General features: G+C 36.3%; 1 protein-coding gene across 38 annotated transcripts in view; it reads left to right on the top strand.

The window, feature by feature from the left end:
• Positions 1–16,952, top strand: part of LOC129368050 (ankyrin-3-like) — a 128,202-nt gene that overhangs the window by 72,820 nt on the left and 38,430 nt on the right. For 22 of the 38 annotated variants that reach the window (XM_055042850.1, XM_055042844.1, XM_055042860.1 and 19 more), the window contains 12 exons: positions 252–449; positions 1,025–1,123; positions 1,675–1,773; positions 2,363–2,560; positions 2,835–2,933; positions 4,697–4,795; positions 4,884–4,982; positions 5,104–5,199; positions 5,706–5,778; positions 6,134–6,193; positions 9,199–9,234; positions 12,189–12,312. In XM_055042850.1, the coding sequence (XP_054898825.1) occupies positions 252–449; positions 1,025–1,123; positions 1,675–1,773; positions 2,363–2,560; positions 2,835–2,933; positions 4,697–4,795; positions 4,884–4,982; positions 5,104–5,199; positions 5,706–5,778; positions 6,134–6,193; positions 9,199–9,234; positions 12,189–12,312 (1,280 nt within the window). Of the gene's footprint in view, positions 1–251; positions 450–1,024; positions 1,124–1,674; positions 1,774–2,362; positions 2,561–2,834; positions 2,934–4,696; positions 4,796–4,883; positions 4,983–5,103; positions 5,200–5,705; positions 5,779–6,133; positions 6,194–9,198; positions 9,235–12,188; positions 12,313–15,791; positions 15,804–16,952 lie in introns of all 38 variants that reach the window. The other 16 variants (XM_055042840.1, XM_055042856.1, XM_055042857.1 and 13 more) reach the window with 4 other exon arrangements.

Below are 16,952 nucleotides of genomic sequence, written 5' to 3'. Positions count from 1 at the left end.
ATTCTACACACTCACAACTCAAACAGGACCGTAAAGAATAAAATAAACAATACTAAGACATATCTGGATGTTCCCAAAAACAAATAGACAATTTCTGATTTGAATGTTGTTAAACTCTGTCTGCTCGAGTAGAGACTGTTTGGTCATGAACCAATCAGTTCAGCTGTTAATACCAAAATGAAAACACTATAAAGTAAAATGGTGCCTTTTTTACACAAATAGATTTTTGTTTCTCACGGCTTTTGCTACAGGACGACCAGACTCCACTGCACATTTCAAGTCGTCTGGGTAAGCCAGACATTGTGCAGCAGCTTCTGACAAAAGGAGCATGTCCAGACGCTACGACCAACTCTGGGTACACACCTCTGCATCTAGCTGCCAGGGAGGGACACAGAGATGTGGCTGCAGCTCTACTCGATCAAGGATCTAATCTGAGCATTACCACAAAGGTAAGACTTATTCTATAGATGTTTGCTGATCAATGCTTCAACCATTGAAGTTTTGCCACTTTGCTTTTGGACTGGATAAAAATAGGTTTCACATCACTGCTACAATGAATATGACAGGGATGTTTAGGCAACTTTAGAGCAACTGCAATCAGATTGACAGGGAACAGCAATTACTGCGCAGATTTGAATCAAATAGACTAAGATCACATGCTGCCAGACCAGCTGCATGTTCTGCATCTTCAAAGTTTTCTTAACAGTAACTGTAATGTTGCACTTTACAGTTTGTTACTGTAGAAGCACATGTATGACCCCTAAGTATAGTGTTCCAAGTTATAGTTTGCACAAATTGTTGCTTTTTTTATCTTTTCATGTGTGAGCTCATTCTCCAAATTATGAACGGTTGTATGGAAAAACAGTCTTCTACAAAAACTCTTGTTCAAATGTTCATATTATATATTTAACAAGAGGCCAGTTTCATTCACACACCACCATCCCACAGAAAAAGTTCATTTTAATCCTGAAAATGACTTATACATACATCAATATTCCCTTGTGTTCTCTCGTGTTTTCTCCAGAAGGGCTTCACTCCATTACATGTTGCTGCCAAGTATGGAAAGATAGAGGTGGCCAATCTGCTGCTGCAGAAGAACGCTCCAGTTGATGCTGCTGGGAAGGTAACCCATGTTTTGACACTCCTAAAACAGGTTAGGAGGACAGAATTTACCAAATCTATCCTCATTCCTGTACTGTGCCATGGAAAAGTAATAACATTCAATTACTTTTTTTTCTTTTAAATCTTTTGTCTCATCACAACCTGAAAATGAAGTATATTTTAGTAGGTTTTATGTGATTGACCAACACAAAGATTGTAATTGTACAACTGAAGGGAAATAATACACACTGTAATCTGTAGAATGTGGTTTGTTTTTGTGTTTTGTATTAAATGATCAGATTTGTATGTTTAAATGGTCCAAAGTCAAGATGTAAATCCATTTGGTAATCTTTAAAGTTCTTCATCCAATCTGACTGAGCTTGAGCAATATTTATCTAGAAATAGAAACATCTGCCCATGTTTGAATTGGCAAATGTTTCAATTTCTAGGTGACAAACTTTGCAAGACTTGCAAGATAAACTTTTCAGATTTGTGAGCTTTGATCATGCTTAACTCTACTATTTGTCACAGCCTAACCTTTGTTTATGTTTGTGTGTGTGTGTGGGTGCTCAGAGTGGACTAACTCCACTGCATGTGGCAGCACACTATGATAACCAGAAGGTGGCACTGCTCTTGCTCAAACAGGGAGCTTCACCACACGCTGCTGCAAAGGTAAGAAACGACAGGGAGGGGTTTGTTTTAAATCGAATGTTCCTGAAAGCATCTCCGGCGCTCCATGTGCCAAAGCCAACTGACCTAGTTAGAGCCATGCAGTTATTCTGCTCCGTACGGCCTCATTCGATATCCGTTCCACTCCAGCAGGATCAGTTCAGAAAGAGCTGCCCCAGAAATCAACCAGGCTCCACAGAATTAAGTATTGAATAATCCATTGTTTAGGAAATGGTTTTAGTTGATGTTTGTAACCAACCTCCAGTGCAATGAATACCCTCTTCCTTTGGTGGATCAACATTTTACATCCTGTCATATTTGTTTATCATATTAACTAATTAAATGTACTTTTAGGTCAAATCACATTTTTGGTTTAAACTCTGCAAATAAAAAATTAGAATTGGACGTTAACGAGTGTTCAAATCACAGACACTTTTGTCACTACTTTTTTTCTTCATGTTTTTTATTTGGAACACTTATGAAATATAAATGCCATTTTTTTACAGAAATATAAAATGACTACAGTTTTGTAGTCATTTATTTATTGACTAGTTTATTTACTCTATTTGTTTTTATTTGTTTCTGTTTCCAGAACGGTTATACCCCGCTGCACATCGCAGCCAAGAAGAATCAGATGGAGATTGCCACCACCTTACTGGAGTACGGCGCCTCCACCAGCGCAGTGACACGGCAGGGGATCACTCCTCTGCACCTCGCAGCGCAGGAAGGCAACGTGGACATCGTGACTCTGCTGCTGGCCCGAGACGCTCCTGTTGGCACCAGCAACAAGGTGACACAAATACACAATTCTAAAAACGTGATGTGTTGTAGGAGTCGGATTTACAGTGAGGGGGTATGTGTGGAGTATAGACATGTATTCATGACACTGAGATGTTATTACACTTGGAGAAATAACAGTATTTACCTGAAACTCTGTTATTTCCTCTGACATTTGTTTTTGATACCCCCTGAATGCTCATCGTCTTGAGGTCCTAACCAGCCATCATGTTTTAACCAGCTGTATTTCCCTCTGACTCTAACTGTATAATTGTCTGGGTTCTCAGTCGGGACTGACTCCACTCCACCTGGCTGCCCAGGAGGATAAAGTCAATGTTGCTGAGGTTTTAGTCAACCACGGAGCCACTGTAGACCCTGAGACCAAGGTAATAAGAGAGTCTTGTTCAAGTCCCTCCTCAAAAGCCAGGAGTAGTATGTTTTTCTGTTTTAACTTATTATTGGACTCAGTTCTATATGAGGTTATGAATGAATTTGTTTAACCTCCTTAGCTTTGTGAGATCCAAACTTGACAAATAAAAATTACTGAAAAATATTGCAAATACTGTAAAATAACTGGATGGAACATTATTTATCAGTGCTAGGTTCAGATGGTTTGGTAGAAAAAACTTCCTAGAGGCATACCACCTTAACAAATAAAAACAAACAAAAAAAAAAACATTTACAAATCTGAAAATGTGCCATGTATTTGAATTCAGTACAATAAATTACTTTGACTGGACAACTTATTTGAGCATTTTTCAAATCTGGCCTCTGTGGAAGAGTAGCAAGAAGAAAATGAATATTGGAAAATAAAAGCCATAAGAAGTTTGCTGTGTTTCACCCTGAGCACACCATTCCCACTATTAAACATAGTAGGGTTTGCTTCATGCTGTGGTACTTTTCATTTTGGGGACATAGAAGTTTCTCAGAGTTAATGGGGAAATAAATTAAGAAATTACAGAGCAGAACTGCTGAAAACCCTTTTAGTCTGTAGTTTATAGGGGTATGAACACTTTTGCAAGACACTGAGAACATGATATATCTCTGCTAACATTTGATAGAGTCTGCAACAAATAAAATGGACAAGTTAGGAAACGTTGCCAAGAGGCATGACTTCAATTTTATACAAAAGGCTGTTGGGTTTTTTTCCTCCGTTGTAAGTAAAGCATGAGGAGTAAACCATGTTCTCAAAAACTAAAAAAAACTTTTGTAATTGTTGTCTTGTCTTATAGGTTAGATCTGTAGTCCTGACCCACCAGACTAATATTGTTACTGGCTGTCAGCTTTTTGTCATATTTTTTTTTTAATTGTTAAATTGCATAAAACTCTGTGGAAAAATTACTGAATCATCTCCCTTAATGTTTTCATTTCAGTTATCCCGACTGACCTGAATTCTTTTATTCCAAACTTTGTAAAGTTCTTTCTTTGTTTTTTGCTACTATGTCTGCTTTTTCACCCTTTTTCAGTCCATTCATAGACCATGACTTGATTATTACGCTACTTAACTCTGAACTCTGAGTCATTCAAACATAAAATCTTCCAGAACTAAGTGACAGATTGCAAAAAAAAACTACTTTGATTTTTTTTTCATCCAAGTTGTGACCAACAGCGTGTTGTAGAAACACAATGTTCCTATTTCTTTAGCTGAATGATTTCCAAACATAAAAAAGACAGAGACAACTGTTTTAGTCATAACAAGGAAAATCCCCCCAAAATATTCTTGAACTTACAATTCCTGGAACATGTGTTAGCTAGATTTCTACCTGTTTTTGAAAGACAAATACTGTTTAACTGCCTTATAGGAGTTTTATATTTTGACACCTTTTCTTCACTTTTTATTTTACTATGTTTTTTTATATATAGTGAGAGGGAGAAGAACTGGACTGAAATTAGATAGCAACAGTAGCAAAAAAAAAACAAAAAAAAAAAAAACGTCCACTTTAAAATTGTACAATGCAATCTAGCTTTTTAAAGGAAAAGTACGAAGAACCTAAAGGTGATCTGAAAGTTTTGCACAAGTACTTTGGTGCCTTTTCAGACGTAGGTTTCTGTCCTGCAAAGGTGTAACCAGATTTTCCTATTTATTGATAAATCTGTAAATGTCAAGAGTGAAAAACAAATACTTGTGATCTCATGTTTTTGTCATCAGTTGGGATACACGCCTCTTCACGTTGCCTGTCACTATGGAAATGTGAAGATGGTCAACTTCCTGCTGAAGAATCAGGCAAAGGTCAACGCTAAGACCAAGGTAAACACTGTCAGTGATTGTGAAAACATGTTGGTGCCCGTGTTTATATTCTGTGCGTTTTGTCTGAACACCACTCCTCCCTTTGCAGAATGGATACACACCTCTGCATCAGGCTGCTCAGCAGGGACACACACACATCATCAACTTACTTCTCCACCATGGAGCTTCACCCAACGAACTTACTGCCGTAAGAGAACACAGAGAACTTCGACTCTCTTACTGCTTCTCACTCTAGATTAAATCCAGTTCTTGACCAGAATTGTTACTTATTGCTATTGTCTGATCTTATTTATATGTGAATTTTCTAGAACGGGAACAGCGCTCTGTCGATCGCCAGGAGGCTTGGCTACATTTCTGTAGTTGACACACTCAAAGTGGTCACAGAGGAGACTCTAACCACTCAGGTTTGTATATGGTGCTAAATTTTCATCTTGTTATATTTCAGCCCCATTAACTGAAATCAATGGGTTTTCTTTTTGTTCTATTATTGTGATTGAAGTAGATAATCTGCAGATAATAATATACAATTCTAAAACAAGCCCACAACATAGTGAACCTTTTTAAATCAAACCAGTGTGTATCACTGCATTGACCGTGGTGCTAAAAATACAAATAACCTATTGTGTTTTTTTTCACTTTTCTAGCAGAAACATGACAATTTCAAGTCAAAATTGACAGTTCTTTAGCATAAGTCATTGTTTGACTTTGGCAAAACCACACGTGATGACATATTGATGGTTGCTATGTGTTGTGTCCATATGCATTTATTTATAAAAGATGCTTCTAGTAAAGTGAAGTCTTCATCCAGTGTGACGAATGAGTCCCTTGTCCCCCAAACTCCCTTTATAAAAGCGGCCTTTCCTGATTTTAATCTATGACACAAAAGGCAATTATTTTCTCTCTCCAACAGACTGTGATAGAGAAGCACAAGATGAACGTCCCGGAGACCATGAACGAGGTGCTGGACATGTCTGATGATGACGGTAAGGTTTTATGCAATCCATTTGAAAAGCCCAAACTCTCGGACAGCTAATGGCTAAAAAAACACATCCAGATTTTGTTTTTAGGCTTAAGGTATGACATGCCGGTACTAATAAATTAATTTTTTGTTTTCTTTTTAGTCATTTATTATTTCTGTTACAACCATTGATTATTTATGATTTGTAGTTTCAAACTGATTCGTCCACCCATTCAGAATAACCCATAATCACTTTTTGTTTTTGAATGTGATGATTTTGTTATCTACCTCATTTCTCCACATTATTTTTTGCAACCCTTTGATTTGTTGATTTTTTTATTATTATTATTATTCTACCTTTCTCCTCCATCTGAACACAGTCTGTAAAGCCAATGTCCCAGAAATGATCACAGACGACTATTTTTCTGATGTGGAAGAAGGTATTTTTATCTCTATACATTTTTCTTTCTAGTCTTCTTGCATGTCTGTGCTTTGAGGACTCTGATCCTTCAACTGAACATTTGCTGTCTGGCAGTTTTCTTGGATAATACAGGTGCTTCTCAATAAATTACAATATTAAGGGAAACTCATATATTGCATTTATTTATTGCAAACACAGAAATATTTCAAGTTTTCAAACTGATTGCTCTGTGAGAGCTCCCAAGTGGCCATATCATTATAAGGCAAACGAATCAGAATAAATTTTACATATTTTGAGTAGCAGTTTTTTGAATGCTGTGTTAGTGGAGTATGTGTGAGGCTTACAGGGCATATTAGAGCTGCTGAATTGTTTGACATGTCAGAAAGTCAGTGATCAAATAATGCATGCTGGCAATGCTGAGGTGCTTTTTACCTGGAGCAGATTATCTTCTCATGGCACTGAAGTGAAAGCCAGATTACATTAGTTTGACAAGCCTATTATCAAGTAGTCAATGACTGTCAACTGACAGCTGTAAAGTCAGCAGTCTTCCCCATAATTGTGTCGGCTATAACACGTCCACAAACTAATATTTTTCATAAATCTCCATTCTATTGGTCATTGTAATATTGCATTTTTTCAGGGGAAGCTACACTTTTTATTTTTGTCTTCAAACCAGAACCATCAAAATGATCACAAATAAACACTTAAATGAACAGTTTTGTAGCATAAATCTGTATAATATTTAGATTTATATTTAGATTTTGCAGTCCGAACCAAGTGACTGAACTAACTTTGTAAATTGTGATTTATTTAGATGCACCTGTAAGTCTTTGGGAATCTTCTTGTCGGTGATAAAATCAACATTTCTTTCTGTTGTCCTTGTTGTTTTTTATGGCTTATATTTAATAAAATCAATGGAAAACACCTGGTGTCTTTGTAGCAGCCTGTTAGGAACAAAGAGGATAGTGATTCATTTTAATCTTTGTCCTTTGTAATTTGCTGGCACAACAGTGGCTTACCCTTTAATTATGAGATCAATTTAAACTCCATAAGGAAACACAGGTCAGAGTTAAATGGTATAACTTGCAAGGAAAAAAAAACATTTTCCTCCTAAAATGATCACATACTGAAATGCATGTGAGTGAAAAAGCAACCGAACTGCAGGAAAAAAGCAACCGAACTGCAGGAAAAAACTTTGTTCAAGATCAAAAGCGAATCGAGATAACTTTTAAAAATTGCAGGATAGAAGAAACAAGCAAAGCTTTGCACCTTTTTGGTTTTGTTTTTATCCCTTTTGTTCTTAACAAATCTGAACTGCAACACTTTTTTTGCACATTAAAATGTAGGGAGAATTCTTTTCTGTTGGTTGCAATGCCAACAATGGTTATTGAGGAGCGTGTAACAGATTTCTTTTAAGGCCCGCGTGTTGTCGAGACAGACACTTGATCCTTTGTCTTTCTGTGCCTCTCAGTGATGCTTGCATTGTAGCCAAAGCTAACACTGGAACAGCTGCTGCAGTGTTGCTGTACATGCCGTGTTCTCCCCAGTGATCTGCACTGTGGCTCACAAGCAGATAAACTTAGCCATTGGTACCACAGAACAGTCAGGAAAGGTTTTTCAATCAATAGTTGGTTTTGTCCTCACTTGGCTCACTACCCTGTGGGTGTTTTCTTGAATTTGATTAAGTGGTCTATATTCATTTTTTGGAAATCACATGGGCTCTACTTGTTTTGTTTATTGCTTCTTAATGTCAGAAATCTCTATTGCTCAAACTTAATCCAGTCTTCTAGAGATATAAAAAGACAATTTTAATTTTTTTTTTTTTTCGCAATGTCTGTCATTAAATTAGACCAACATGTTTTCCTGTGGTATAATTGTTAATATTAGAATATTACAGGAATAAGGAGAAAGTCAATTTTGCCAAAATAATACGTTTAGGCTACATCTCAAACTGCTTCCTTGCAGGACATCATGCGAAAATGTTACATAAATCTGGTGAGAGAACAGATAGAGAATCTTGGCTCTCTACATCTCAGATTTATGCCTGCATGGGAACAATTTTCAGATGCCTGAAAGTGGCCACAGTTAATATCAAGTGGTGGAAAAGGAAATGGGTAAGAATCAACAGTTTTTAACAAAATTACAGATGAAGCATCAGTAGATGTCCCCACAACTCGCATTTTGTACTTCCCTCCTTATGTGAAGATGACATACTCTCTTCAGCTCAGCCAAAAGGTTTTTTGTAAGATTTTCACTGGATGCCACTCAAACCACAGCTCTGTTAAAAGGGTGGTTCAAGATGGACAAGTTGCTGTTGTCCATTATGGATGTCTTTCGTTTCTCTTACTTATTTTTTGGCTCTATGTGTAGAGAATAATAAATACGGGTCAGCATCCAGCCTGTGGCCCGCTGGCTGAAGGAAATGGATATGTGTGTGATGTCATATTTAAACCTGAGGGAAACAGAAAGTCATGGGTTAGTAATTAGATGTTCCTGGATGGTGGTCAATTAAAAAAAAGAAAAAGTAAAAATTAAAAAAGTTCATTCACAGTTGTGCTACTGGTTATTTTTTTTAATAAAAAAAACAAAAGCAAAAGATTAAACCTGATGTTTTCCTAAACTGAATACATTCTTTTAAAATATGTGAGGTTTTTGCTCTTGTTTTACATCTTAAATGACTGAATGACTTTTATGTCATCAGTATGCTTGTTTAGCACTTTATGTTGCACATGAAAAGTGAAATAAAGAGAACTTGACTAATCATTTTTCTTTGAGATTATCGTACTGCAATAAAATAAGTTTTTAAAGGCTGTTTGCTCATTTTTAAAAGCGATACCAACACATTATAGAAGATATTTACTTCTAAATATCTAAATTTAGGTCTTTCTTAGACTCCTATCATACAGACTGCAGGACTGTCAAACGACATTCATGTATTAAAAGTAAAAACTTGAAGCTATAAAAGGTTTGAATGCAGCACACATATAATAAAGCAAAAAATGGTTCTGCTTGTGTTTTAAACAGAAATGGATGTTGGAAATATCAGCATCACCTATACTTGTAAGTGAAAACAAAAAAAAAAGGTTGACCTCACTGTAACTAACTCTAGTAACCAGTTTGAAGTGTTGCGGCTGAATTGTTGCAGCTAAACTCTGTGTGAAGTTTCACTGCTTCTTCTTTTTTTCCGTGCAGCACTCTGCATGTTTCTTCCTCATGCTGGAATGCGTGTTCAAGTTGTTGTTGTCCATCTTGAACCTCTGATCTAAAAATAAATCGAGTGTAACTCCAGCCATATTCACATGCTTACATACCAGGAGCGGCAGTGATTACCTTATCCAATAACACACACACACACTCACGCACGCAAACCATCCATGAGCTAAATCAGAACAGACAGCAGAATCTGCTTTGGGTTTTGTTTATTTTCTAAAGTTGGTTTAATTCAAATAATTTATTTTTGTTTGATGTAAAATACATGTTAAAAGTCACTATAATAAAAAAAATCTTCTATATCTAATTCCATTACTCTACTGTATTTGATATCAATCTTTGTGTGGCTATGGACCGTCATTTTTCATTTATTTATTTATATTTTTTTTTACCATTGATAATAAGCCTTTTTCTTTGAAAGAGAGCACTGCTATTGATTTGACAAATGGGAACAGATCAATATACCATGTTCTGTGGCTGAAATCTGGCTGATTCTATATATTTTCATTATAAAGAGGACTAAGGATTGCTAGCTGTTATTTTACTTTCAACAGTACTTTAGTGGCACATTAATTTTTTGTTACTCGTCACAAATAACAAAACATGCCAGAAAGCACACCTAAATAAGTCTGGTACACATTTATTTTTAGCCACATGAGTTAACACTGTATAACCGTTCTGTTGCAACTTTTTGGGATATGCCAGCATTGCACAGCGACAGTTTACCTTATTTTTTTTTTAATTAGCTCAATCATACTAAATGGATAAGCATCTGTAAACTTCAGTTTTCAAGCTGTGCCACAAAATGTTCAGTTAGCTGTAGATCTAGACTATTTTTACACGTAAATATGCATTGATCAATCTTTTTTTCATCTTACTTTTTGAGTGTATGTTCACAGTCAATCTCCTGATTAAAGGAAAAACTCTGCACTAATTTTAAGTCTTTTCATTGCCTGCAGCTCCTCCAGAGTTACTATATGCCTCTTAGCTTCTTCTTCAGCCCTTTTCAGATCATCTTTTATTCTCGATCTACAAGTTCATTACGCCTCATTAGGATCCAGTCACAATGCAGCTTTTGAAGTCACTCCAACAATATTATGCCCCTGATCCACCTATATGGGTAGTCATAAACCTGTGACCTTTATGAACTGTAGGGGTTGATATGGTGCAAAACAACTTTGTTTGTATTTAAAGAACCGAGTGGCTTTAAAAAGCCTTTTATGAGGATAATAACCTAAGCTCACCCCTTTGTCTTATGCATTGCTCAGTTGAATTCTGCAAATTGTAAACCATGTTTTGTTGGATCTCAGTGCAGGCTTGCAGTGTGATCTTGACAGATGAGTTTGTATTGTGAAAGGACAAAATGATCTGTAATGGGGGAGGGTGCAGTGTGGGTACATGTTTGTGATCTAATGTTCTGTAACTGGCCTCCCAGTCCATTACAAAACTTGTATTATGTCCAGGTAAACTCTGTTTAGACCAACTGATTTTCTTAATTATGAGACCAGAGCTAAATACAAATCCATGCCACACTTTTCAGATTTTTTACTTCTAAAATATGTTGAAAACTTTTGTTTTCCATTCAGTTTACCATTAATCACAACTTTCTATTGGCATATCACATAAAATTCCAGTAAAATACATTAATGTTTATGGTTGTAGTGTGACAAAACGGGAGAAGATTTAAATGGTGTAAACGTTACCTATAAAGTGAAAAAATGTTTAGATGTTAGATAACTCAGTGAGTCACAACCCTCCCCCCCCATGTCTGTGCTCCAGGGAGCCTTAGGTGTGTGCTCGGAAAATCATACACACATAGAGAGACACACACTAACACAGTCTGGATAATCCAGGAGCGGAGCTGGTAGGCGGGAGAAAGACGATCTGTTGGCGTGAGTGCCGGCCTCTAAAACAGAGATAGACAGTTAATGCCGGAGCAGGCAAGGTTACGAGTTGAGGAAAAGTTAGTCCGAAGGAAAAGCCTGGGAGTGAACTTGTGCCTTAATGAATTGCTTCAAGGCAGGACGTGAGTGTGGGTTCTTTGCTGAGGGGATTTTGCTCTTGTTGGAGCTAAACGCAAGACGAATCCTTGAGAATGGGTTGGAATGTGGCCAGATGGGGGTCTGTGAAGTATCCTGTGTGTTGCTGGGGGGGTTTTCCAAAGGGGGAAGGGTGTTGTAGCAGCAGTGGGGCTGTGATGGGACACAGAAAGATGGAGGGAAGGGGGCGTCTCTGTTGCCTTGTTGTTGCTGGAATGCCTTCCTTTTCTTTCTTTTCGTCTCTCCGCTTGCATGCACTTGCCTCCTCTCGCTTCAACTATGCAGCCAGCGGCTCATCAGTAGGTTTAGGTCTACTGTACCTCTGAGGGTAATAACATGCTACTAACAATTTTCCTGCTCACCTTTAAAGTATGTTCTAAGTCCTGAACTTATTTTTTCTGTCTGTAGTGTGTTTAAAGTGATGAGGCAAAACTTTTTTGTTTGACAGAAACCACCTTCAAAATGCTTTTAACTTGTTTTTATTTTATTTGGATACCAACAAGTGTTAAACTGCTCTTCAATGATGACTTTTGACTGAGTGGGACACTGGACCAAAGTTAAATTGGAAAACAGCCTCTGGGCAGAGGATGCATTGATTGACATGTCCCAATGAGTTTGTGTTTCTGCATGAATGAAAGAAAAACAAAAAGCAAGCAATGAGAATTTTCTACTTATTCTCTCAGGACTAGAGGGAATGTGAACCATTTTTGAGTCTTTTTCTGCAAAAAAAACTAATTTCTGTCCTGTGTGTCTCCCATCTGCCAGGTGATGATGCGATGACGGGGGATACAGATAAATATCTGGCCCCTCATGACCTTCGGGAACTTGGAGATGACTCACTCCCACAGGAGGGCTACATGGGCTTCAGCGTTGGTGCACGATCACAGAGGTAAAGCTCACTGCAACACAACAGGGCAAAAAGTCTGTGATGAGTCTAATGCTAACTTTTTTTGTGCTCCTGTGCCCTTTTTTGCAAAGTGAAAGATTATACAAATGTTAAGAGATTTACATAATTTTTTTTTGTAAAGAGATACATTGACTGAGTATTGTATTTAATGGAGGCATGCATTCAGCATATAACATCAAAAATGTCTGTTGCCACAGAGATGCTCTTCTCTTTTTTTTGCTGATTGGCTGCACAACTGTGTCACAAAAACTGTCCCTAAAATCTATATTTCAGTAAAGCAATTAAACTCTCATAAGTAAAACAAGATATGTTTTGTGGAAAAAACATGAGTTTTGAACAATTACTAAAGCGCTCTGATAGAAAGCATTCTGGTGAAATAGGAGGTTGATGCCAATTACTGCCAGCTAGAAAGGGGAGCAAAAATCACAATGTAGCTTGAATATTGCTAGCATTTCAGTTTTTTGAATTATAGATTTGCACCCTGATAAATTACAGGTAGATTTAACTTACAATAGAGACCTTTGGAATTTCTGGTAATGGCGCCGTTTTGTTAAGAATAACCTTTATTCTGATCACCTGCTCCGCAAACCCAAGTTAAGCTTTCCTAATATGAAGTCATCACTCTTCTATTCTTTGTCTGCTCTGTGCTCAGCTTTTCTTTCCACACATTTAAAAAAAAAAAATTACGTTTCCACGTATGTTGAGCCTGAATGAAATAAAAGAGAAAAACTTGTAAAAATATTGATATACAGACAATTATATTTTCATGTGTAGATTTTTCTGTGATTGTCTAAGTGGTTGTATGCATCTATTTTTAGCAATAACATCAGCATTTGCATATGCAAGAAGTTGCTTGACAATCAAGGACAAATGAAAGCCTCACATTCGACATAAACGAACAGCAATAGACCAACATGTCTATTGCAGACGCTGCTGAAACTAACTGATTCTTGTAGTTCAGAAAGAACAGAAAGATGCTAAAATAGAAATGGTGCAATCATTGAACTTTTATTATATCTCAACAATAATACACTGACTTGGCTTTAAAGGGACATAAACACAGAATTGGATTTATCCTGCTGCTATTATTAAAAAATTTATCTTAAGTACATTGATGTTTGGGATTTAGTTGGAATTAAGTCTTTGTGCAAATAATATGTAATCTGCTGTCTGCTTTTCAATTTTATATTTTTACTACTGGCTTATGTTAGTTTATAATTGTTTTTTTATGTTTGTTTTTGTTTGGTTGGTTTTTTTTTAGCAATATTTTGGAAACAATTATACTTTGAGTTGGTGGAGCCTTCTAAAATCTTACTTGTAAGTAAGACTTTAAAACATAAACTTCTTTCAAATAAAATTGGTTCTTGGTTGTTTTTGGACAAAAGCTATTTGCATAGACAAACCCTTCAGCGAAAACTAAATCCTGATCTGCAAACAATTTCCTTATCAAATTCTTTAGAGAAATCACAGCAGGGGGAGTTTTTGCAGCCACAATCAGGGGTTACAGTTCATTCTGTTGAACTTTATTCTCTTTTGAAAACATTGACACTTGTGCAACATACTGCAGAGGGAGGGACTATTAAATATCTGAGGAGTGACATAAACGAACAGCGAGCCATAGGAAATTAGAAACATGTTCAATTCAGAAAGCCTCAAGCACACACTGTCTGAATGTGTTTAATCAATTTAGTTTACAACTAGTTGACTGGGCTTTTTGTTTGTCATCCTGCTTTGGCAGTTTTACTAGACAATCACTGATTAAATGGTAAATGAATGAAACAACTTTTTCTAACATCCAGAAATACGTCATATGTCTTGCTATTAAAGCTGCAGTCTATATATATATATATATATATATATATATATATATATTATATATATATATATATATAAAAATGTATATTGATCATGTTACCGGTATATTCAACTTTGATGCTTTGCCAGGAAAAAGAAGCCAGGAAATAAAACAGCTGTTTTCACATTCGAGTAATTGAAACACTTGAACTGAAAAATCACATTTTCAAAAAAATTGCATAAAAGATTTGCATTATAATTCAGGCATGGCACATAAATTGTAGAAAGACACAAGGAAATGCTAATTTAAACAAATTAAAAGCAGAGGTAATTAAATAAATTGAAGCTAGATGCAGTCATTCATCTGGAAGTGGGAAAACTACGTGCAGCTCTAAAAATGAAAGCTGCAACATCGATTTTTTTGTTGTTGTCCATGTCAACTGCATTAATTTCAACGTAATGAAAATTAAAATAAAAGTAAAAAAATGCACCATTGTTTTTGGTTCCTGATATCTTCTCTTGCACTTTTGCAATTTTTGTTTTAAGATGATACCACATCTATCTATCTATCTATCTATCTATCTATCTATCTATCTATCTATCTATCTATCTATCTATCTATCTATCTATCTATCTATCTATCTATCTATCTATCTATTTATATATCTATCTATCTATCTATCTATCTATCTATCTATCTATCTATCTATCTATCTATCTATCTATCTATCTATCTATCTATCTATCTATCTATCTATCTATCTATCTATCTATCTATCTATCTATCTATCTATCTATCTATCTATCTATCTATCTATCTATCTATCTATTAAACTGTAGTGTACCTTATTGTTATGCTAAATATTTTATCATGCAACTGTTTTTTGAGTTTACGATAACTAGAGTAAATCAAAAAAGGCATTTTCAAATAAATGGATGGACAATGTACAATAATTTATCAAGAGAAAACAAAAAACTATCCAAACTAATATGGCTCCATGTCATAAAAGGCCTCACATTTTTTGTTAAATTGTGAATTAACTGTGATGAACCGCATATTTTCGAAAGTTGAGTTTAATTTTACTAGATACACCCAGGACTTACTATTGTCAGACCCGAAATATCAAGAAATAATATAAGTAGAACCTGTTTGACAATATGACCTAAGTCTTGACCCGTTTGACAATATGACCTAAGTCTTGACCCACTACTAAAGGGGCACCGTATGGAACTCCACACGTGGTCCTAGTTTTCTGTGATGCATCATTTGCAAATAACACAAATCTGTTCAAATCTGCAGAGATTAACAGATATAGTTTGGTATAAACCCAGTTTTCCAATCTACATATTTAAGGTTTTGTTAGCTTGTGTCTAATGTCTAACTTTCTTCAGAAATACTATTTACGATACATGTTCATACTCGCTGTGTGTTTGATTGATGAATTAAACAGATTAGGTTTATTTTAAGCCTAAACCCTAAAATGCCTTATAAATAACACTCTGAAGTTAAATCAGTTTATAGATGCGTTTTAAACGGAGCACTTTCTCTTATTTCAAGTCAGCTTCATTCTGCGTCTCTGCTCCTGCTTCTCTTTTCACCTCTTCTTTCCCTCCTCTGTTTTCTTCATGATGTTTTATTCTCTCCTCATATCCGCTCATATTGTTAGTACCAAAGCCAGGTAAGGCTCTCAGCATGACGAGGCCCCCCTACCCCTATACCTCCACCATCATCCAGCCTCACCCTTTTCCCTCACCCCGATCCCAGTCTCTGTTAGAATGATGACCACCTGTTCTGAAATATTGAATTTTCTTGCACATTTCACCTCTAATCCAATTATTTTTGACTGGTTGTTTGATGTTTTAACATTGTGGGATGTACTTGTGGTCTATTGTCTAATTTATTACTTTCAGCTGTTCTAATAGAATCATCTGTTTGCTTTCGTGTTTGACTGTGGTTCTTGTCCATGCCTGGGTCATTGTAAGGTTTGCACAAAGTTGGAGCTTTGCATCATTTCGGTTTGTTGTGGAGATTTCCATTATCGTGCTTCCAGGGACTTGAGCTGATGCAGCATTTCTTTCCCTTTAAGGATGCATTGCTCTTTCTATGCTTCAGTAGTGTCAAAAGAAAAAAATACTCAGGGAAGACTATACTGTCCACTAAAGTATGTTTACCATTGTTAAAAACTAGGTTAATGAGTGAACTGCAGTCATGCAGTAATAGAGCATAATTCAAGTACAGATAAAAGTAGCTCATACACTCTGGGACTAGTGGCTGATAAGAAACACATTTGTGCAAAAAGATGTATATATTCAGCTACTGAATTATTTACAGTACCATTTGAACATGACCAATGTCAAAGGACCAAAAAGTATCTCATAAAGCCATTGTTGCAAATATTTGCTTCAAAGCTCAACTTTAATTCCAATGTTCAGTAAATATCTCAAAAGCTTTTGTGTTCTGAATATGTCACTGATATGCAAACACATTGCAGCACTGCAATGGATGCTTCAGAACCCAGAGAGGCTCCTGCTCTCACTCACCTTTATAGCTTCACTTAAAGATAATGTTTGTGCAATTTTCCAAAGTCTCGCTCAGATGATTTCCTTCATCTATCCGGTTTTCCTCTCTCTAATTACCAATTAGCGTAATCATTCCCGGGACGTTGCAGGCATGCACTTCTCATGTCATTGCTCAGGAATGCTATTTGTTTACCTCATAAACGTCCGTCGCACGCCACACAAAGACTCTGAGCACTCTGTCAGAAACGTGAAGACGCAGCAGGTACATGTGACACACAGATGCAATGTAATCAGCAATCAGCTGTGTC

Source organism: Poeciliopsis prolifica, unplaced genomic scaffold, assembly GCF_027474105.1.
Source record: "Poeciliopsis prolifica strain line A6 unplaced genomic scaffold, Auburn_PproV2 SCAFFOLD018, whole genome shotgun sequence".
NCBI lineage: Eukaryota > Metazoa > Chordata > Actinopteri > Cyprinodontiformes > Poeciliidae > Poeciliopsis > Poeciliopsis prolifica.
This window is presented reverse-complemented; position numbering and strand designations above follow the sequence as displayed.